The sequence below is a fragment of the Triturus cristatus genome, chromosome 8 (genome assembly GCF_964204655.1).
Source record: "Triturus cristatus chromosome 8, aTriCri1.1, whole genome shotgun sequence".
NCBI lineage: Eukaryota > Metazoa > Chordata > Amphibia > Caudata > Salamandridae > Triturus > Triturus cristatus.
Window position 1 is genome coordinate 771,523,565 of NC_140591.1, and position 22,582 is coordinate 771,546,146.

At 43.7% G+C, this 22,582-nt stretch overlaps 1 protein-coding gene across 3 annotated transcripts in view; it reads left to right on the plus strand.

Annotated features, from left to right (window-relative positions):
- ADGRG2 (adhesion G protein-coupled receptor G2) overlaps nt 1–22,582 on the plus strand; it is a 900,557-nt gene that overhangs the window by 441,468 nt on the left and 436,507 nt on the right. For all 3 annotated transcript variants that reach the window (XM_085622206.1, XM_085622207.1, XM_085622208.1), the window contains one exon: nt 9,781–9,876. In XM_085622206.1, coding sequence (XP_085478332.1) covers nt 9,781–9,876 — 96 coding nt within the window. The remainder of the gene's footprint in view (nt 1–9,780; nt 9,877–22,582) is intronic.

Sequence of the window (22,582 nt, forward strand, 5' to 3'; positions counted from 1 at the left end):
ACTATGCAATCACATCGCACCCCAACAGACCGTGCTCATCTATACCCCACTCATAACAGGGGACACATTCAAGACCATTAGGAGCATCCGCTCAGGAGCCCTGTCAGATCCTTGCCCATACCACATCTTCCACAGAGCAGCCGCTGCCAATGACCCCAGCTTCACCGCAGCATCAACTGATCCATTGAAACTGCCACCTTCCTTGATGACTGGAATTACGCCGAGATCAACCCCCTGCTGAAGAAGCTGTCCTTAGCCGCGACACACCTCAAGAATTTCAGACCCATCTACAATCTCCCTCCTCCCTTTCCTAGCCAAGGTCATTAAAAAGGTCATCAACGCCCAACTCTCAGAGTTCATTGAAGTGAACCACATCCTAGAGACACCTCCCAATCTGACTTCCGAAGCAACCACAGCACAGAGACCGCACTCCTGGCCACCACCGATGACATCCGCTCCCTCCTCGACTAGGTTGAGACCACAGCCCTCATCCTATTGGACCTCTCTGCTGCCTTCGACACCATTTCCCACCGCATCCTAATCACAAGACTCCACAACGCCGGCATCCGTGACAAGGCAGTGGACTGGATCCACTCCTTCCTCACCGGCCGGACTCAGCGGGTTAGACTACCCCTGTTCCTCTCAGAACCTACAGAGATCAGCTGCGGAGTGCCCCAGGTTTCCTCCCTGAGCCCCACCCTCTTCAACGTCTACATGGCCCCCCTGGCAGACATCGTCAGAAACCATGGACTCAACATAGTCTGCTATGCCGATGACACCCAGCTGATCCTCTCCCTCACCAACGAACATATAACCATCAGAACCAACTTCCACAGCAGAATGAAGGCCGTCGCCACCTGGATGAAAGGCTGCTGCCTCAAGCCCAACTGTGACAACCAAAGTACTTATCCTGGGCCCCACCCCTTCAGCCTGGGATGACTCCTGGCGGCCAGCCACTCTGGGACCCCCTCCCGCCCCTATGGACCATGCACACAACCATGGCATCATACTGGACTCATCGCTCACAAAGAACTGTCAAATCAACGCAGTTTCCTCAGCCTGCTTCAACACACTCCGCCTGCTTTGAAAGACCTTCAGATGAATCCCCACAGAATCCAGAAAAACTGTGACCCACACACTCATCACCAGCAGACTCGACTACGGCAATGCACTATAGGGCGGTGTTGCCCAGAAACTACAGAACTTTCAAAACACCACTGCCAGATTGGTTCTCCACACCCCCGCTACAGCTACATCACGCAACACCTCTGACAACTCCACTGGCTCCCGGTCAAAAAGAAAATCACCATCAAGCTCCTCACACATGCCTACTACGCTCTCCACAACATAGGACCAGCTTACCTGAACTACCGCCTCACATTCCACATACCTGCCAGACAACTCCGTTCCACCCAAGGCACCCTACCCTCCATCTCCAGGGTCCACAAGACCAGAACCAGAGGAAGTTTGTTCTCCTACCTCACTGCCAATACCTGAAACTCCCTGCCCCGGCACCTCAGGCAATCTGCGTTGCTGACCCAATTCAAGAAGGACCTCAAGACCTGGCTCTTTGAATAATTCTCCACACCCAGAGGGACCAGCCGCCAAAAGCACCTTCAGTCCCTCACGGGTGAGTAGTCACGCTTTATAAACCCCTGATTGATTGATTGTTGCTCTGTAAAATTTGCACACTACAGTAACTAACCAAACAATTTTAATTCTGTTAAATATTTTTCATGTGTTTACATATTTAACATCTACACTATCACAATTGCTTTATAAGTCATCTTGCTTCATCAAATTTGCTTTAAAATGCACGATTTACCCACTCTTTTTTTCACCATTTTCCCAAGGAACAGCCCCCCCAACCCCTCTTATGACAGCTGTGCTCACTTGCTTCACTCGCTCGCTCGCAACACGACCCTCATCAACAACTGTTATGCCCCACCACTTTCAAAGGTCACCCCTGGGGACCCCTTCCCATTTGCAAGGGCATTACCACCCTCTTGAAGAGCGCAGTAAATTGTGAGTGTTTTGCGACCACAATTGCGGTTGCAAAGCATTTATACATGGGGTAGAGAGTCGCCATTAGGAAGGGACGCCCTTGAAACGCCCCTTCCTAAGACACGTCACAATTCCTATTTAGCAAGCCGCAAATAAATTGCGACTCGCTAAATTGGATTTGTACATGGCCCTATTCGTCTTGGCGTGCGCAAACGGGTCGCTAACCCGATTGCTCATATCATTTATGGTCGTACATCTGGCCCTACATATGGTAGAGGCATCTAAAAGTAGAGATTATCAAACATGCTGTTTTACATGGTAGCCCCAAATCTTGTAGTCCACTAGAACTTTCTGTCTGGACCATTTCAATGAAATGTATGCACCTTGTGGCCCAGAACCTATTTTTAACAAAGAATACTCAAACTACATTCTTGACCCAGCAATTACAAAGGATTGTGCTCCAATACAATTCACATTAAATGAGACACTTAGAGTCATTAAGTCCTTGATAGCTGGGAAAGTCCAAGGACCGGAAGGTCTCTGGAGATCTGCTTTAGTCGGAACTAACTTCATGGGGACCTTATGTAAATGCTTTATCTAATAGGATTATTGCAGGAGACAGAATACCCGAGTCATGGCGTGGAGCCATAATAATGATCTTTTTCAAAAAGGAGGATGGTCCATCTCTAGTAGCTATCGTCCGATCAGTTTGATAGACAACCTGCAAAAGGTGTTTTGTCAACAGGCCCTAGACAAACATTTTGATTGGATGGATGGATCTAAAATTCTATTCCCAATACAAGCAGGGTTTCACAAAAAAGTAAGTACAATAGACCAGATCTTTAGATTAAATCTTATTTGGAAGTTCTTGAAACTCTTGAATGACCATCTGCACATGGCATTTGAGGATATGAGGGCAGATTTCGATCTGGTCCCCAGAGGGCAGCCATGGTCTAACCTTTCTTTTATGAAAATTAATATTGAACTACTAGATATCCTAAAAATATTACACACAAATAATTATGCATAAGTTAGGTGAGGGGCAGGTGGCGAGCTTACAGATCGCATACCTATCGAATGGAGTGTCCGACAGGGCTACATGCTCGCTTCAACACTATATTCACTCTACATTAATGACATGATCAACTATTTGGGTTCATGCGTTCATGATGCATCTAAATTGGGGGGTGTATTAACCCTGCATTGTCAGTTGCAGATAATACCTTACTGTTATCCCACACACAAATAGGGCTCCAAAATCTGCTCAATAAATTTGTTGATTTCTGGGATCCGTGATGCCTTAAAGTAAACACCTCAAAGACAAAAATAATGGTTCAAAGACCGCATCAATGGCATAGAGCAGACTTCCGCATGAAGGGGGTAATATTGCAAACTGCAGAACATTTTTATTATTTGGGAGTTAGGTTGGATAAAACAGATACATGGAAGTTTCATCTCCCAAAAAGCAAAATTACCCTTCTCCATAGTGCTCTTATGGTTAGCAAGAAGTATTAAACAATTACCCCATGATCTGTTTTACCAGCAATTGACATCAAAAGGCATAAAGCCTCGGCTGCATCCCTCTATGGGGCAGAAATTTGAGGAGCAGTAATCATTATTGGTCTAACGGTAAAAGAAAACCATTTTGAGATCAGTATTCAATCTGCCCAGGAGTACACCGATCTATACTTGTTTTATGATATTAGCTTAAAAAGAATTGATGACTTAACTACATTAAGACCATTGTTATTCTGGGTAAGATTGTTGTTAACGCCTGAGCTTTCTCCCTATTGACATGCCAGTGAAAAGATCCTGAACCATGGGAATTGTAATCATATCCTACGGTTATGTCATATCAAACACACCTCAGTGACCTAGGCTTGAGCTTGTACTGGAATAACCCTGCACTGATAAAAAGAACCATACCAGATTAATGATTAAGGAGGCATTTTGACAAAACAAATAATTGTGATCCAATGCACTGTAAAGGTTGAAGGTCTGGGTGATGAATATTTAACTTTTAAACCAGCTCTAGCTTTGGAATTTTACATGGATGTGGATGTACCTCTCTATGCATGAACCTTATATATAAAATGTAGGTTGTGAATACATTTACAACCAAGTGGAAGGCTAATCTGGTTAGATCATCATACTGTGCACTTTGTAAATATGCAAATGAGGATATGGATCACTTACTGTTTTTTATCAAGTCTATATAAAACCTAGAATGTCTTGGATAAGACCTCTTTGTAATGCCGTCGGCAAAAGGAATTTCAAGATAGCGCCCCTAGATTTTAGATCCAACAGTTACAATACTATATTTATAATCCTGAGTAGGTATTCACAATCAGTATGCTTAATGAGCAAATCTAAGGGCCTTTTTTTATTTTTCAACTAATTGCTCGTTCTTTCATTTGGTAATATTTAACTGCTGAGATATAGTTATTGTTTTAGATGTATTTTTATTGTGCATACAGGATAGAATTTTGAAGGCATATTTATTTTTAAATTTCTTAAACAATTCATTGTTTTATATTCTACCATTAGGGTGTTTTTTAAGGATTGTGCTGCGTGATGATATGATGGATGATGTTTAATGAATGCATCGCATTTTGAAATGGTTTGTGTGATGTTTTATGGGCATGGTCATGAAATCAACAATGAGCATGGTAACTACAAAATACCTCAGGAAAAATATCAGCCATTACTACTACTAGGACAGCAACAACTCACTTCAGTGTTGAGAACAAGCAATATGTGCAACAACGCACTACAGTATACACTTTAAAGGTAGCATAGCACACATTAGCAATCAACCATAGATATATAGGAAACCCTTATTGAGTACAGTGTTAAATCTGTGAACTGGTCATAAAAAGCCAAAATAGTGAATGCCAGTTCCAAAACAAATGCCCTTCTATGGTCAGCTTTTATGTGTATCAAACCCCTGAAACTCACCAAACCTACATTAAGAAAGGAAGTACTGAGTACTGTAAATAGCGCTTACTCTACAGAGAGAATTTACTTTATACAACACTGCTTGCAAACACTGAAACTTCATAAGAAATCCACCACAGACTATTTAAAAATGTCTCCTAAAAACAGTGCACACTCTATGCAACAGCTGTCAAAAATACACTATTCGCTAAAAAAGACAAAGATCTGAAGGTGCTAAACATCCAATTACCTGCAGCATTCATACAATGATGAAAACCTTACAGGTAGTCCATCATCTGAAGCAAAACAAGCACACATACATAGGTCAGTACCTGGTGCACACAGCCTTCTATGTTAAGTAGAAATTATCATGCTGAGACAACTCTCTTCAATATCTCAAGACTGCTTACGATACTTAGTATGTAGTACATAGAATCTTTGCACTGCTAAAAATAATCTCTGCAGCACGAAAATATGTGTGTGGAACATAATGAGCACAGGTCTACAGTCACCTGAACTCGGAGTAACTCTTCAATACAAAGATTTATAACTTGTTTAATACTTCTACATTAGAAAGACTCATGTTTGGTAAACACGTAAACTCATTACCTACACCCAAGCTGTAAAAAATTACTTAGAATTAATGTGGTAGAGACTAACCACTATGTAAACTGTAACACAAAAGAGCATACTCATTAAATGTCATCAGTGATGTCATCAATGTTGTCATATGAGATGTCTTCAGTGATGCCACGAAAGATGTGAGAGAACATGTCATGAGTGATGTCATGTGTGAGATCACAAGCTTTGCATGGACGCGGTGCAAGTTATAGTTAGCGCTACCAACTATAACTGGTGAATGTCTGTTTTTTTTAGTTCAAAATGTTAATGCTGTCACTGACAAATTCTCCTGACTATAACGTTACTTTAACCTTTGGTTTTTCAGTGAATTTCTAGGATTTAAAAAACCAAATTACATTCTTTTGAGTGTATGTATGGTAGAATAAGTGAGGAATATATCCCCAGTAAGTACATTATTGTGAGAGGTAATGGCTTTGTATTGTGACAAAGGGTGTGCGAAGTAGAATGTGGAGATGGACTGGCCTCTCCTTTCAGACCTCTCTCTCAAATGGCAGGTGAGCGTAGTAGTGAGTGCGGAGGGACTCCTCCTATCAGACCTCTCTCACATCAGGGTGTGCATAGTAGGAGGCGTGGATGGACTGGCCTCTCCTTTCGAACTTGTCTCTTATATAATGGCTGTGCATAGTAAGGTGCATGGCAAATGATGGACCTCTCCTGTCAGACCTCTTTCTCAGATGACGGGTGTGTATTGTAGGGTATGCGCATGGACTGGCCTCTCCTTTCAGACCTCTATTAGATGACGAGTGAGCATGTCTGGGTGTGTGAATGGACAAGATCTCTCTCTCTCTCTCTCAGATGACTGGTGTGTGTAGTAGGGGTGTATGGGAGGCGACAAACCTCTCTCTCAGATGACGGAGTGTGTGGGGAAAGCCTTAACTCTACTCACAACTCTTCCCAAGCCAATGGGCGTAAATAGTAGACTCTGATAAACATCATATCCACTAAGACTTCTTCGTACAGTAACAAGAGGACATACCAGAGTGTATTCAAAGAACACCTACTCCTTCCTATTTTTCAAGGTCTTGCAAGATTTTGCAAGATCATAAAAAATTTTTTAAATAAGATATTACCTTCTCACTACAGTACTTTTCACTCACACACTCCCTCTCAAAAACAAGGGCACCAATATGTATTCCTACTAATAGAGTGTATTAGGAACTCATCTACTACTTTTCACTATTCACGATCCAGCAAGAGCACCGTGAGATCATACATTTTTTTAAAAAATATACATTTAAAATCTTCACAGTACTTATCCCTTAGATACCTCCTCTTAAAATCTAGGGGCATGCCCTACAGATGCCCCCTTAAATACCTCTTTTACTTCATTTCCACAATAACCCAAATCTTTCACAGTCAACAGCAATGGTGGACATTTAATTTCTAACATTCCATCAGCCAGCCAATCAAAGCGCCTGCTCTTGTGGGACTCGCAGGAGCATAAATGCTCATGGAAAAAAATGGCATCTCGACCAAACACAGGCCTCTATTGTTTATTTTTGCACACCCGTGGGAGACTCATGGGACTCTTGCAAGCCTAACTGCCAAAATATACAATTATTTTTTACCCTTATCTCGAAAACTCCTGAACGGACTTATACCAAATCACAAAAAGCACAATCTGTGGACGAAGATCTAGCTTCCTGATGGATTTTTTGTTATTACGTTCAGTAGCTTTTGCTGTAGCCATGCCTAAAGAATTATATGGAAAATGCATGGGGATTTTATGTTCTGGTACACCCCTTTTTTCTAGGCCCCCTTTTGACAGATCACTTCAGAACTTTCCAGGAAAGAGCTTAGGTGGATCCATTTTTTTTGGGAAAGTTTCATAAAGATTCATCAAATGGGGCCAAAGTTATTAGCAAACCACAAAACACTCAGTCTTTGGAAAAAGAGACCTAACTATAACTACCTACTGGCGACCACCAGTAGGTTATATATATATATATATATATATATATATATATATATATATATATACGGACTCAAAATGGACCTCCAGGTCAGTGCCATCACCTCCTCCTGCTACCACACCCTCTGCCTACTCTGCAAGACCTTCAAGTGGATCCCCCCGAACACAGGAAAACGGCCACCTACGCCCTCATCAGCAGCAGACTGAACTACGGCAAAGCCCACTGCGCCGGGATGAACAAGAACCTCACCCGCCAAATCCAGAACATCCAGAATGCCGCCACCAGACTTGTCCTCAACTTACCACGCCACATCCGCCAACACCTACGGACCCTACATTGGCCCCCGTCGAGAAGTGAATCACCTTCAAGCTTCTCACCCATGCACACAAGGTCCTCCACAACACCGGTCCCGGTCCCGGACCTGAAACACCGCCTTGTGTTCCAGGCTCCCTAGTGCTCGCTCCACTCGCCCAGCTCTCCCTTGCAACTCTACCTCAGATCAAGAAAAGCAGGACAGGAGGGCTCTCCTTCTCCCGCCTCGCGGCCAAGGCATGGAATGCCCTCCCTCTTCACCTCCGACAGACTGCTTCGCTCCCCAAGTTCCTAAAGGACCTCAAGACCTGCCTCCTCGACGGAGCTCAATGATCCTGCTGGATCTGCAGACCCCTGCCCACCTCTCCCTCAGCGCCTTGAGACCCGTTCTGGGTGGGTAGTCTGTGCTACACAAAACCCTTGATTGATTGATTGACACATCACACACATCACTCACACACATCACACACACATTACAAAAATACATCACACAGTGGTAATAGCCACTGTGTACTTATGGTGCCGTGTTTGCATTGATATGGCATTTTTTGATTTGCCAATGACTTTTGAGCCCATGGATGAATTTGCACGAAACCTTCAATGTGTGCTGTAGAATGCAGCACGCATTGAAAGAGGAAAAAACCAGGAGAAATGAAAAAATTTCTCCTCGTTGCGCCCCGCTACGCCACCTCTAGGGTGGCGTACCATTCACACGCATCTTCAGATTTACGATCTCTCGTAAATCTGCTGATGTGTCATGTTCCATGGGTGTTGCGTGGGAACACCCACAGCAACACCCATGGAACGCCCCTTCAACGCAAAGTGCTGCGTGTGAAGGGGGGCAGTATTTACGAGGAGAGGAAAAGTCACGCAGGGTGGCTTTTCCTCTCCATGTAAATATGGAGGAGCCCCCTGCGCCACCAGTACGTCACGAAAAGTGACGAAGTGGTGGCGCAGGGGGCTTGTAAATCTGCCCCTCAATTCTTACTCTCAATTGCTGTAAATGGTGACCTTTTTTGTGTTTTGGGAATAATTGGGATCCTAGTTTGTAATTATTTTTCTTTGTTACACTGTATATATATTTAGGTAGGGATTTCTCTCATAGCAGGTCCATTTAACTTGCGATGGTATCGTTTTTCCTTTATGTCTCGGTCTATGTATGTTGAGACCATCCCAAGTGGACAATAAATACTTTGTGATCATTTTTACCCTGCTTCTTTGGGTTACATGGACGACCTCTTAAGTTGATACTGTTTTAACTGGTAAGTCACCACTCATGAATCTCTTCAATCACATTTTAATTTTTTTATAAATTATGGCTGGATAACGCCTGCAAAATGTGTTTTATCACCTTTTTGAAACTCGTGAGTCAGCTCTAACTCGTGTGTTTCACGCTGTGGAAAAATATATCCAGAGCCATGGGGGGTGGGAGATGCATCCCCAAAGTTGGCCGACCCCAGGGCAGGTAACCTGGGATGTGGAAAATACAGGGCGCTCCTGAGATAAAACCACCGAAGTGGCACAAGACTTGCGGGTTAGCTCCATTTTAGGTGCTGCATTGACTGCCATTTTGTGCCCCATTCTCACGTTGCTTCTCTATGAGCCCTTATGTCTGTGCGATTGGTTTGCAAATCTCTTCTCTGTCTTTAAACCTTTTCTGAAAGGAGCTGGAAGGTATTTATGGTAGGCAATCACCTTTTAAGAAGTTAGCTGGTGTCATATATTGGTTTTATTAGTGATGTAACCACCACTTTGATGCCTTTCTGGCTTCTATCTCAATATTCACGACTGAAAAGCTTGATCACTTGAGGGGTCATTTTTTTGGGATGGTTAGGAATATACCAACTTTTCATGCCAAAAATGATTACCAGAATGTCGACTTTGTTATTTTATTTAATTTACAGTTTGATAATGCAAGTTTAGTATTGATAATCAGTTAGAAAATAATGGGTTTCTGGTTTATCTCACACAGCAATAAACAGTCCTCCTCTGTTTGGAAGAAAAGTCACTGCCAAATCAGATCGCGTTGCCAGAGATGTTGCTGAGAGCATGTTAACGACTAATCACGGTACACAGATTTCTATTTATTTACTATATTTAGTTATATTCCTTCTGTCAAAGTCATTTGTTTGAATGTATTAAACAGCACAATGTGCTCTCAGCTTTTTATGCTAGGTGATTAAAACATGGAATGTCACTGGAAAAATCATAACGAGAAAGTGGTGCTTTTTACTAGCACCCCCTCCCTGACTACCCCTTCCCCCCCACACACCCCTCCTGCTCCCAGTGCCTGTTGTGCAGCAAACTGCCAGGGCTTGTGGCTGTTCCCAGTCCAGCCCTGCGTGTGTAGGTCTCTATGCTTAGAACTTTATAAGCGCTGTGGAATTTAATGTTCTGAGACGAGCCAAAAATAGGGAGTTTAGCTATCTCGAGCCTAAAGGGCCAGTTGTATTGTGCTCATTTTCTTTAAATATTCTGTGAGAAGTTGGCCTGATATATGCTGTCCACTAGTTCTAGTGGGCACCCTGTATCAGTCCAATCAACCCCTTATGGTGAATTGGTTAAAGACAACCTTTATTGAAAGCTATCCTAGTGGTAGCTATGGAGAGCAGCCTTCAGGCTAAGTCTTGAAGGAATGTAAAGCAGCTTGTTTTACCAGTCTATAATCTCTTGAATGATCAAATGAAAGGACAACCACACCAGTTATATATTTAAAATATATGTATTTTTAGATAAAACACACCCCTCTAGTCTCTTTATGAGGCTGGAGTTCGAAGTACTTAATTTACAAGTTAGCAATCAATAGTAATAGCACAAATACACGTTTGGGCCCTAGGGGCGTACCAAACCATACACCAATAAAGTGGTATAACCACAACTGAACTAGACACAAGGTCTAGAGCCTGTAGAATCGCTGGGACCCCAAGGAACCAACCAAGGTAGTGACACAGGGGACCCACGGGGGCCGTGTGTAGTGTGTAAACAAAATCGCGGGTTCCCGTTAGCTTCTATGGGCAATGTCGCGGTTGGAAAATTAAAGATTAGGGACACTTAGAATCGAGTCAGGACCGAACCCTTTTGGACTTAGGAAGTTCTAGGGCTAGCACCCACGGGAGCAATGGAGTACTCGTGTTACCTCACCCAGGGAAGCCGGGTGCATAGGTGTCTTTTGGTGTCGGGTCACGTCGTCGATTTCAATGGAAGCTGGCGAAGAAGTGCTGCTGCCTTGAAGAGGAGAAGTGTCCGAAGAGATCCAAGCCTGGATCTAGGATGGAAGGAACCTGAAAGCAGAGGGGACAGAGTCTGGGTCACTTGCCAGTGACCGAGGGCAGGATGGACCAATGCCCACCGATGTCAGGTGCTTCAGGTGAGTTGATGGGTGTCTTGACTCTTCAGCCATGAGGTCCAGGAGGTGCCGATGATGACCAGGAGCTGGATTCAAGTGGTCCCACAAAGTCTGTCAAGTGCTGCGGTGTCGGTGACCAGATTGGACCCAACAAGCCTTGGCAATGGCAAGTTACTGGAAATCAGAGAAGGGACTGCGGTGCAGACCAGCAAGGTCTGAGGGACTCACCCAGCAAGGGTACGTTGGTGCACGTCTGGAGCAACCAGGAAAGCCCAATTAGAAGAGAAGTTGCCTTCATGGGGACCTACTAGCCAACGGTCTTGCAAACGCGAAGGAGCCTCGAGCAGTCGCACTTGAAACTGACCCACGGGTCACTCGTGGAGTGGAGGCCAGCAAACTTTGGTGCAGGAGGTGCTCAAGGCTGGGGCTACTCGGAGTCCAAAGCACAACTTCGAGGAGGACCAGGAAGATAGTGTTGCTGCAAAAGTTCACAGTTTCCAGGGGTCACGGTTCCACGTCACCCACGATAGCCACGGACCTCAGCTTTGCTGTGGACTCAGGGTAGCCTCGGGGAAGTCTGGAAATCCACCTCTGGTGATGCAAAGACTTTGCGTCTGGCGTGAGCTTCAGCGATGCAGACCGGTCAGTTGCTTCTTTGGTGCCTGCCAAGCAGGGGAGTTACTCCTTGACCCCAAGGGAGATTTCTTCAGTCTTCTAGTCAGAGTAGAACATGAAAGGTCCAGGATAGATGTTGCAGAGTTTCGTCCAGGGTAATCTAAAGTCGCAAGGACTGGGTTCCCATACTTATACTAAGTTTGAGGGTTGGACATACTCTAGGGACCCACCTATGGGAGAGTTTGGAAAGAGGGGTGGTTACACCCATTTCCTTTGTCCAGTTTCACACCAGAGCAGGGGCAGGTAGCCCCTGCAACCAATTTGAACTGGACTATGCACAGGGACACCAAGTGTGCCCCCAGTGCAGGACTTCAAAGCACCAGAAAGTGCTCTCGCCCAGCCCCAATACACATCTGCCTGTCTGGGGAGGTGGTTACACCTCCCTGGGACAGAAAACCTATTGTCCAGGCCTCCCCTGCCGGAGTTTCGGTCAGCAGCAGGAGGCCAGACCCGTGTCTGTGGCAGAGGCATCAATTTTGTGATGCCAGGGCTGTAGAAAGTCCTACCGGGTTAGACCAGTGTGAACATGTCTCTCCCTCTAGAAGGGTTGAATGCTACCCCCTCCGCCAGAACTGGCGGGGGGTAGTATTCCAAAGCGTTTGACACCAAACACGACATGTTTCCGTGCAGCCATCCCAAAGTTAGCATTTACCGTGAGGTCATAATTAGGGGTGGGCGGAATTTGCGAAATCCACTTTCGCAAATTATCGGGCAAATGTTTAAAATTATCGCAAACAAGCGGAAATATCGAGAAGATGCGGAATTTTTTTTCCCGCATGTTCGCGAGAGTTTCTGCATGGTTGCGGGTCGCCAAATTACCCATGTGGTTGCTCGCGGGTGCGGCCATCTTGTTTTGAGTTGTCTCGCAGTGCATGATCGCGAGAAGAAAGACGTGATCGCGCGACGCATGACGTCACTGCGGGCGCGAACTGTCGCGAGACAGCGCAAATGGCTAAAAGCAATCCAACATCTCATGGAGAACGCGACCGGATCAAGAAAACTTGTCGGCGAACGCAGGGATTCAGGTAAGGCGATCGTGCGCGAGAGAGAATGTATTATTTTACAGCGCGAGCAAAAAACAAATTATCGCCAAGCTGCGGAAAGCGGAAATTTTGACATTTTCGCGCTCTCCGCGGAATGCGAAAATGCCAAATTATCGCAATTTCCGCGAACGGAACGAAATTCTTGCCCAGGCCTAGTCATAATGTACTTAAGAATATATGGTCAGGCTGCACCACAAACTGCATCAGATGAGGTACTCCGAACGCTGCAGAGGGGCTCTGCTCATGCAGGGGCACCCTCTCACATAAAAACCAAGCACTCTGCCTTCAGGATTGTTAAGGCCTGCCATAGGAGTGACTTATAGGTTTTATATGTGTGTGCAATGGTAGTGATATAGGTAGCCTATACCACTGTAAGGGGTGCAAGCACACCCTTACTCAGGCTGCAGTAGCCGTCCTGTGGTGCCATTTCAGAGTGCTTCCCAGGGGTGGCATAATACATGCTTCAGCCCCTGGTAGGCCTCTGAAGTACCTATGCCCTAGGTACATAGTATACCATATACTAGGGGCTTATAAGGCACTCCAGAATCCAATTAGATATGTACCTAATGTACATGCAAACCATTATAGAGAGGAAGCAGCTAGGCTGGGGTCCTGATTAGCAGGGCCACAGCCAGACTAAGGTCGATAAACAGTGAAACACCAGCAAAAAGTGGGGGTACCCATGTGAAGCAGATCCTACTCTCCTACATATTCCCTCAGTACAATCAAGCTGAATAGCACCTGCTAGAAAAACCGACATCAAGATTGGGGTACCTGACATCAAAGGCTAAAAATAATGATTTTACCTTCAATTGTTGTTATAGGTATTGCTTAGTTAAAGCAGGCACGCTGAACATAGTTATGACTCCCTAAACACCAATAATGTTAATGGGGACCATGTCAGGAATGCCAAGACTAGGAGTTGTCTGAAGGCACGAGATTCTTTCCCACTTTCTGGCACATAGGAAGGTGTTAGACAACAAAGGCCAGTGTGGGAAGGTTGGCAGTTATGACGTGCTGAAATAATGCCGTTAGCACATTAGGTTAGTGCTCTAGTGCTCCGGTAGTCAGTGGCTATTACCTTGTTTCACTTGCTACCTTCCGGATCAGCCTAGGATCAGCCATACAAAAGGGCAGGATAGTCACTTGTCCGGTGACTAGCAGGTCTACATTTTACTGCAGCTTTTGGCTGCTGCTTTAGTAAGTCATCTGCCCTATTTGTTTGAGTTGCCCTTCATATCCACCTCAGTTCCTTCCCTCCAATGTGTAGATATTTGAGGTTTTGTGTTGTTTGGTACAATATCTGCTACCTCATGCTGTAGGTCTCAAACAAATCCATCTCCCTGCCTCATTCCTGGTTGCATAGAATAGTTGCCAGTCTCCTTAGCAATGACCGTAGCATCCTTGGAGGTATTACCAAGGTGACAGAGTTTTGCATTTGAAAATGAGACAATGATTCTTTCAGATGGGTTCCCCACTTACTCCTCTGCCTACTGAGATCTGAAGAAATAGGTAAGATTCGCTTCCCCATTTACCCCTCTCTCTGTATGGTGTACTACCTTATATTTTAATCACTGATGATATTGAAGGGAGGGTCAGGTTCTCAGCGGATTAATCTTGCTGTCACATTGTAACAGTCTTGAAACCTTTTATTGATATAATGGACTAATCTCCCATGGAACAAAACCATAATTAACAGTACATTTTAGTTCAAGAGTTCAGAGCGGGCAGTACACAAACCTGTAAATCTGTCACATGGTCAAAAGAAAGTTGATAACATATACAGCAAACATGGCATAGTTTAGTGATTAGCAACAGAATATTGTGAGAATTTGAGTAACTGCTTGAGGGGTGTGTAAGCCATACTTACGCAACAGTCTAAATCTTTTTCAGGGTGAAGCACAAAAGTCACTAAATTATCCTGTGCTTAACCCTCAGGCAGCTTGGAACAAATTCAGTCACACTTAAATTGGAGGCAATGTTTAAAATATTTATGTAGTAGAGCAACAGCAATAAAATGGAAACGCAACACAAGAAATATCCCACACCAGTTTAGAAACATTGAGCAAAATGGCATAAATTATTTGACACTAAAACAACAAAAATCCAATCAGTATAACCGGAGATATGCAATTTCAAAGATTTAATTTGAGTATAGCGCCCAAAAGCACAAAGTGGCACTTGTGGTTATCTGGTCGTGCAGGATCAGATGAAAGTCATAAGTTAAGCCCAGCTGTGATTGAGTGCAGGCTAGATACAGGGACTGAGTTGGTCCCGCTGAAAAAGTTACCTTCTCAAAGTCCGTTGCAAAGAGTCCAATCCGCGGTGGAGGAGACTGCAAGGGGCAGGAGGGCGTCGCCTATTGTCGTCGCTGTAGCACAAAGCTCAGACCAGGTGGTGCTGACGATCATCGATATAGTGAGAAGATCCTGTTGGGTGTCTAGGTGGTCATTGTTGGAGCTTCGTCTTGGCAGTCACTGCTGGCTGTCTATGCTGTAGCGTGAAGTCCAGATCTCGCATTGCCAGTCGTCGCTGTAGCATGAAGAGTTGGGTTCACTGAAGCTTCCTCTTGATAGTCATCATATGCAGCAAAATCTTGGATGAATGAGCTTGTTTGCAGTCGCAAAGAGCCTAAAACTTTGGGATTTCTCCCTTCCTTACATGAGGATCTCAACTGATGCCACACCAAGGATCTGGGACCTGGGAAACATCTTGTGGAGATCAGGAACTCACTTCAATAGAGGCCAGCAGGGCACAGGCAGGTCCAGTTGCAGGTCCAAGAAGGTCCTGTGCATTACGTTATCTGGGTAGTTGCAGCGAGGCCTCTGGAGCTTGTTATAATCCTGTAGCTCTAAACAGGAGGTCAGTCAGCTGCCCTTTGAAGCCACGGGTAGGCTGGGATGAAAGGAGCATGTCCAGTCTTCCTTCTCAGACAACAGGGATGGCCCTCTCAGGTCTGCAGGGCAGTCCTTCTTCTGCAGGTCCAGGAGTGTACTGAAGAGTGGGCCTGAGGGTCCTAATTATATAACTGGTGCCAGCTTTGAAGTGAAAGAAACCTCTGGGGGATACCAACCACGGAAGTGTCTGGAATCTCCTGCCTCTCTGCCAAGATCTCAAGATGTCTGGAGTCTAGAGTTAAGTTCTTTGTGTCTGAGCTGAGGCAGTGCTGTTGAAGTGCAAGTGCGGTTGTGAGCAGCACTGCCCCCCATCCTGCTAGAATAGCCCATCTTACCAACATCAAGCCCCTCTATTGTGTGGCTGTCTGGGAGAAATACACAAGGCTAACTACATTAACTGCCAACTACAGCTAGTCATGTGCCGCAGGAACAGGCTGCAGGCCCCAAATGGTTAGGACAAGTAAATGCCAACTTTCTTAAGGTGGTATTAACAGAAGTGTGACTTAAAATCCGAATTTACCATTAAAGAGGATTTTAAATTCCAATTCCTTAGATGCCAAACACGGTATTCCTACTGCTCTCAAACAAATGTTATCACTTATTAAATGTAATAAGGTAACTTAATGTTATCCGTGGGAGAGGGAGGCCTCACAGTAGTGAGACATGAATTTGTAAGTTTTTCACTACTAGGACATGTGAAACTTAGAAGTACTTATCTAACTTTTAAATACAATGCACCCTGCCCTATGTGCTGTGTATGCCCTACCCTAGGGGTGACTTGTATATATATTAAAAACTGAGGTTTAACTTTGGCAAAAGGTTTATTTTGTCAAGGCAAATTGGCAGGTTAAAACTGCACACCGGCTGAAATGGTAAGCCTGAGACATGTTTTAAAGTGCTACTTAAGTGGGTGGCACACTAAGTGCTGCTAGTCTGATATTAACATTTAATTTACTGGCCTTGGGCTTACTAGGGACCTATAACTAAATGAAATATGCCAATCTGGTGTAAGTCAGATTCACTATGTTTTAAGGAGTGAGCAGCACTGGTCAGAAGTGGTAAAGTGCACAGAGTCCTAAAGACAACAAAAACAAATTCAGCAAAACTAGAGGGGAGAAGGCAAAAACTTGGGGTGACTACCACAGAAGGATGTCAGGTCTAACAGGTACCTGCTTACTATGTCTGTGAGATCACTTGACTAGAAGCTGCGGGCTGCCACCCCTGCTAGTAGACTCTGATGGGAGAATAGGGCATTATTATGTACAGACTAAAGCTAATTTATTCCTGGACCATCGATGTTGAAGGCACATGCCAGCAGACTCACAGACATGGCTTGCTATCCATCTGGAACAGTAAAATCGTCTTATGCCTTCTTTGTTTATATCGAACACCAATTCATATTACCACAACTAACCTCAAGATAAGGCGAATATCCTGTTAAGAAATATAATTGTACAAATGCTGCAAAGGTGATATATTTAAATATTTTGGGGGAAAAAAATCATAAATATATACTATATACTCAGCAAAATGAACATTAGCATATAACTAAGGCCTATCATTTATTGCACAGTAGGCCACTAGGATAATCAGTTTTGATTCTGCTCCAATCAGAACAATCCAGACCCAAATTGCAAGACCAGGGCTGCTACAAACAACCTACAAGCAACCCCAGATCGGTTTGAGCCTTTTGAGCTTCGTCAGCAAGGTGTGGCTTGAGTTCAATTGCAGAGTGAGCATATGGCACATGTCAGGATATTGTTAGAGTGGGACTAATACCTGGATATTTAGATTCATGTTGCTAGACATTTAAGCCATTAATGTTTGTAACCTGACAAAAACTGCAATATTGTGACAATAAATTGTATGACTGAAAGTGGATTTCTTTTTTGTTCTTGTTTATTCTTTCTATTCTCTTTCCCAAATCTCCCCGTCTTCTTTCTTCGCTTCTTGACTGTAGTGATACAAATTAAGGGGGTGTAAACTAGGCAAGGGCTCTTTGAGGATCTGAAAAAGTGGGTGTATTTTAACTGTTGGACGGTTGGAAAAAAGAAATTGATTGGTGTGACAGACTGAAGAAAATTTTTAACAAACCCTCAGAACAAATGGTATATAATCATACAAATCTCGCCTGCACAATTAATTGAACTGATTGAACACTGCCTTATTTGACTTCATGAACTGATGCTCCATAGCCACTAAATCTAGCTAGCAAGAAGCTGCCAGCAAAATAAAAAATGTGTTCACCTTATAAAAGAAGAGTCTCAGCCATTTAGCCAGGGCATCAGGGAGGTTGTATTATGAGCTCAAAAGTGAACACTTCTGCCCTGAAAATATATTGACGTCTTGAGAATGCTAGTGTCAGTCACAATTTTGCCCTCTAGTTTTACTCAACAGTTGTTTCCTTTATTCCTTGAGACCTAATGGTCATCTCAGTTTGGAGATGAAACTGATGATTATGATTGCTGTTTCAAGAATATGAGCAACAATGGTAAGGCAGCTATGATTACAAGGTAGTGGGAAAAAAATGTAAAGGTAAAAAACTGAATGGGAAGCCTGTAGCTAAGTACCAAAAGGCTTGTCAAATGGATGCTCAAAACAGATCCCTTCGTTACACTATGCAGACACAACCAAGTCTCTGTGCTGGTCATCCCGCCCCATTTGGGAGCATCGTAACCTTCACTGATTGTCCCTGCATAGGCATGTTATGCAATACATGGCAGACCCGGGAAGGGAAAACACATTGTGGCTCTGACATGCAAGTCAATGGAGGTCCTCAGACTGACTAATACTGAATTGTCCATTGGAAGACTGAGTATACATGGACAAAGACTGAATAATATCAACAAAGTCTAGAATTGGAGTTGTTCAAGCGCCACTGATTGCTGCTGCCATCTTTATTTCTAGATTTAATTTTGAGCTCCTTGGCTGAGTACTTCAAGATGTTGTGCAAAATATGGTACTAAACTTCCGTCATCGTGTCAATGAGAGATTGCTCTCCAAAAGGGATGCCAAGTATTTCTCACAGAGGCTGCATCCTGGACTTCAGCTGACAGACAGACTCTTGGTCTACCAATGGTGCTGTAAGGTTAATTAAAATGTTCCAGTCAATCCACTGTATGAGCTTCGATATTGTCTCCTGGATCTCTTCTTACTTCAAGAATTATTGGGTAAAGGCTTTTACTGAAATGGAGTTACCACAAGTTATATTGTGTACCCCCTTGCACATGTTTAGAAAAAATAGCTTTCTAACTAATTCGAGCTTTTAGACCTAAATATCCCCAATCAGTGCTTTGCTAGAAATGAACAGGCTCATGGGTGGACAATAGTAGCTAAAGCACTTAGCGACTAATTTAAAGTTTAAAGTTTGGCCGGTGACTTACCCCATCCCGGGAATGAAAGATATCCCTTCTGCCATATTACGTGCTCCATAGGATATCACTCATTTGTAATAAGCCGGAAAGCATATCCATCAAGTTTGTGACAGAGTAATCTGTCCCCCAATCTCTAAATCGGGCCCAGAAGTCTAAATTCCATGCTTTTAAATAGTTCATCCTACTTACCTCCTGGTGAGACTTGTTTGCATGCTCTTCTCCTTCCAAAGGAAGACAAAATAGGACTGACCTACTCGGTGAGATGAATAGACCCTGTTTAGGCAAGGACATTAGCTGTAGGCCACATAATAGAATGTTCTGTTTCCAAGTTCTTTCAGAGACATCACTAGGAGACCAGTATCTCTCTGACAACGAACACTCTCTACAGTTATGTGGGTATATAGATTTCTAGCTTTTATTGAATGCAATCCAGACATGGAATACACAGAGGGCATATTTACAAAGGCAAACTTACACTTTTGTGTAAGTTTAGAACTGTTTGCTATTCACAAAGGTATTTTACCAGTAGTATATTAACACCTGTGGAGTCTCCATACATATTAACATATATTATGTTATGTTATGTTAATGGAGCTTGTAAAGCGCACTGTTACCGTTAGGTGTCCTGGCGCTGAAAAAGACTTGCCTACTGGTCAGATAAAGGTTAAATTGCACAGAATAAATTAAGATCTATTAAGAAAAAAGCCAAGTTTTTAGGCCCCTCCTAAATTCTAGGAGCCCAGCTGCTGCTCTAAGCTGCAGAGGGAGGCCATTCCAGACTTTTGCAGCACAGCAGAAAAAGCTCCTACCCCCCCAGCAGGCTGTTTTAACACGTGGGACTTTTACCAGCATTGCCTTGGTTGAGCGAAGGACCCTGGGGGGGGGGGGGGGGGTATACCATTGGAGGTATTTACTCATGAAGGCCGGCCCACGACCCTCCAGGGTTTTGAAGACCAGGCAAAGAGCCTTAAATTCTATCCGCTGCTTCATTGGTAACCAATGAAGGTCCCGAAGTCCCTTCCTTACGGAAACAAACTTGGGGGTACCCAAAAGGACTCTGGCGGCAGCATTCTGTACTACTTGCAATCGATGAAGCTGCCTTTTGTGAATGTTAAGGTATAAGGCATTACAGTAGTCTAAACGAGACATAATAAGTGCTGTTACTACTGTCCTAAGGCTGTCATCCGAGAGGAAGCGCTTAATTTTTTTCCTGATCCTGAGTATATGAAAACAGGATGACACCACCTTACCTGATCAGCAAAGGACAGTCTAGAGTCCATCATTATTCCCAGATTTTTTGCCTTACTATTAGGAACTGGAGGTAAGCTCAAAGATTGTGGCCACCAATTTGAAGACCAGAGATTTGAGGGATTACCAAAAATAATCACCTCAGTCTTCCCTGCGTTCAGCTTGAGACAATTTGCTGACATCCAGCCAGCAATGGACTGCATACAGTTGTAGCAGTCCCGACCATCCTCGGCCTCTTTGCCTTTTTGAATGGATAGCACTATTTGAGTGTCATCGGCATAAGAGGTCAATTGGAAGCCAAAAGATCGAATGAGGGCTGCCAAAGGGGAGACATATATATTGAATAGAGTGGGGCTGAGCGCTGAGCCCTGCGGAACCCCACAGGGCAGAGAGAAAGGCTTTGAACAATCAGCACCCATGTCCACTGTTTGAAAGAAAGGATCTTAAAAGGGTAAGAGCCTAGCCAGTGACCCCCCTTCCGCCTAAACGGTCCAACAATACCTCATGGTGGACCGTGTCAAAGGCCGCCGAAAGGTCCAGCATGATCAGAATTGCCGCGCCACCCTGATCCAGTACCTCTCTGATCTCCTCCGTTGACTTAATCAGCGCAAGCTCTGTACTATGTTCTGTACGAAAGCCTAACTGGGTAGGGTCGAGGAGTCCATTGTTATTGATAAAAGCACTCAGCTGACTGTTCATTTCCCTTTCCCTTTCTATCAGCTTAGCTGGTAAGGGGAGTCGAGAAATGGGCCTATAATTGTTCGGCTCTTTAGGATCCAGGTTGAGAAGGGGGAGGATTGAGGCTCTTTTCCAAATTTTAGGAAACAGGGCACACTTAAAAATACTATTAAAAAGAGGGGCAAGAGCAGCTCCGATAGTATTGGAAGCTAGTTTAGCTATTTGTGCTGGACAGGGATCTAAAGGAGATCCTGATTTAATTACTTGCAGATGCTTAACAGTATCTTGGGTGCTCATAGTCTCAAAACAATTCAAAGATGGCATTATCTTAGTGTCTGTTGGACAATTCCAAGCATCCATCTTTAAACCATCTGCCAGCGAATTGCTGAAGGATGAAAAAATTGTGCCCACTTTATCTTGAAAGGCAGAGGCAAGAATTTCACAAAATTCAGAGTTGCCATGAGGTTTTGCCAGGGTGGGTGTTGTGAGTTTTAAAACTGTATTAAATAATTCTTTTATGGAGGATTTTGCTTTACTAATCTGTTCCCCGTAGAATATCTTTTTTGTGGTTCAGTGACTAAATATCGAGGGACACAATATAGAATGCACAAAATATCGACACCAAAATATCGAAGGACAGAATATCGACTCCCTATCTACAAACAGGTAAGTACTAAAATATCGATTCCAAAATATAGAATGTTAAAATATTGTTAGCCAAAATATCGCATTTTTTGAATGTATTAAAAATAATATAAAATTAATTAAATATTAAAAACAATTAAATAAAACATACATATTATAATATAAAAAAACTTAAAATGTAACCATAATAAAAAAAATGTAAAAAAAGTAGAGATTTTGTTGGATAGTGAGAGCGTAAAAGTTACTATCCCCACTCCAGTGATTGCAACAGTAGTGAAAACGTTGGATAGCGTAGGGGTAAAAATTACTATTCCCACTCCAAAGAGTGCAACAGTAGGGAACACGTTGGTTAGCGGGAAGGTAAAAATTACTATTCCCACTCGAGTGAGTGCAACAGTAGGGAAAGCGTTGGATAGCGTAGGGGTAAATATTACTATTCCCACTCCAGTGAGTGCAACAGTAGGGAAAACGTTGGATAGCGTAGGGGTAAACATTACTATTCCGAGTCCAAAGAGTGCAACAGTAGGGAAAGCATTGGATACCGGGAGAGTAAAAATTACTATTCCCACTCCAGAGAGTGCAACAGTAGGGAAATCGTTGGATAGCGGGAAGGGAAAAATTACTATTCCCACTCCAGTAACTCCAACAGTAGGGAAAGCATTGGATAGCGTAGGGTTAAAAATTACTATTCCCACTCCAGAGAGTGCAACAGTACGGAAAGCATTGTATAGCGGGAAGAGAAAAATTATGATTCCTACTCCAATGAGTGCAACAGTAGGGAAAGCGTTCGATAGCATAGGGGTAAAAATTACTATTCCCACTCCAGTGAGAGCAACAGTAGGGAAAACGTTGGATAGCGTAGGGGTAA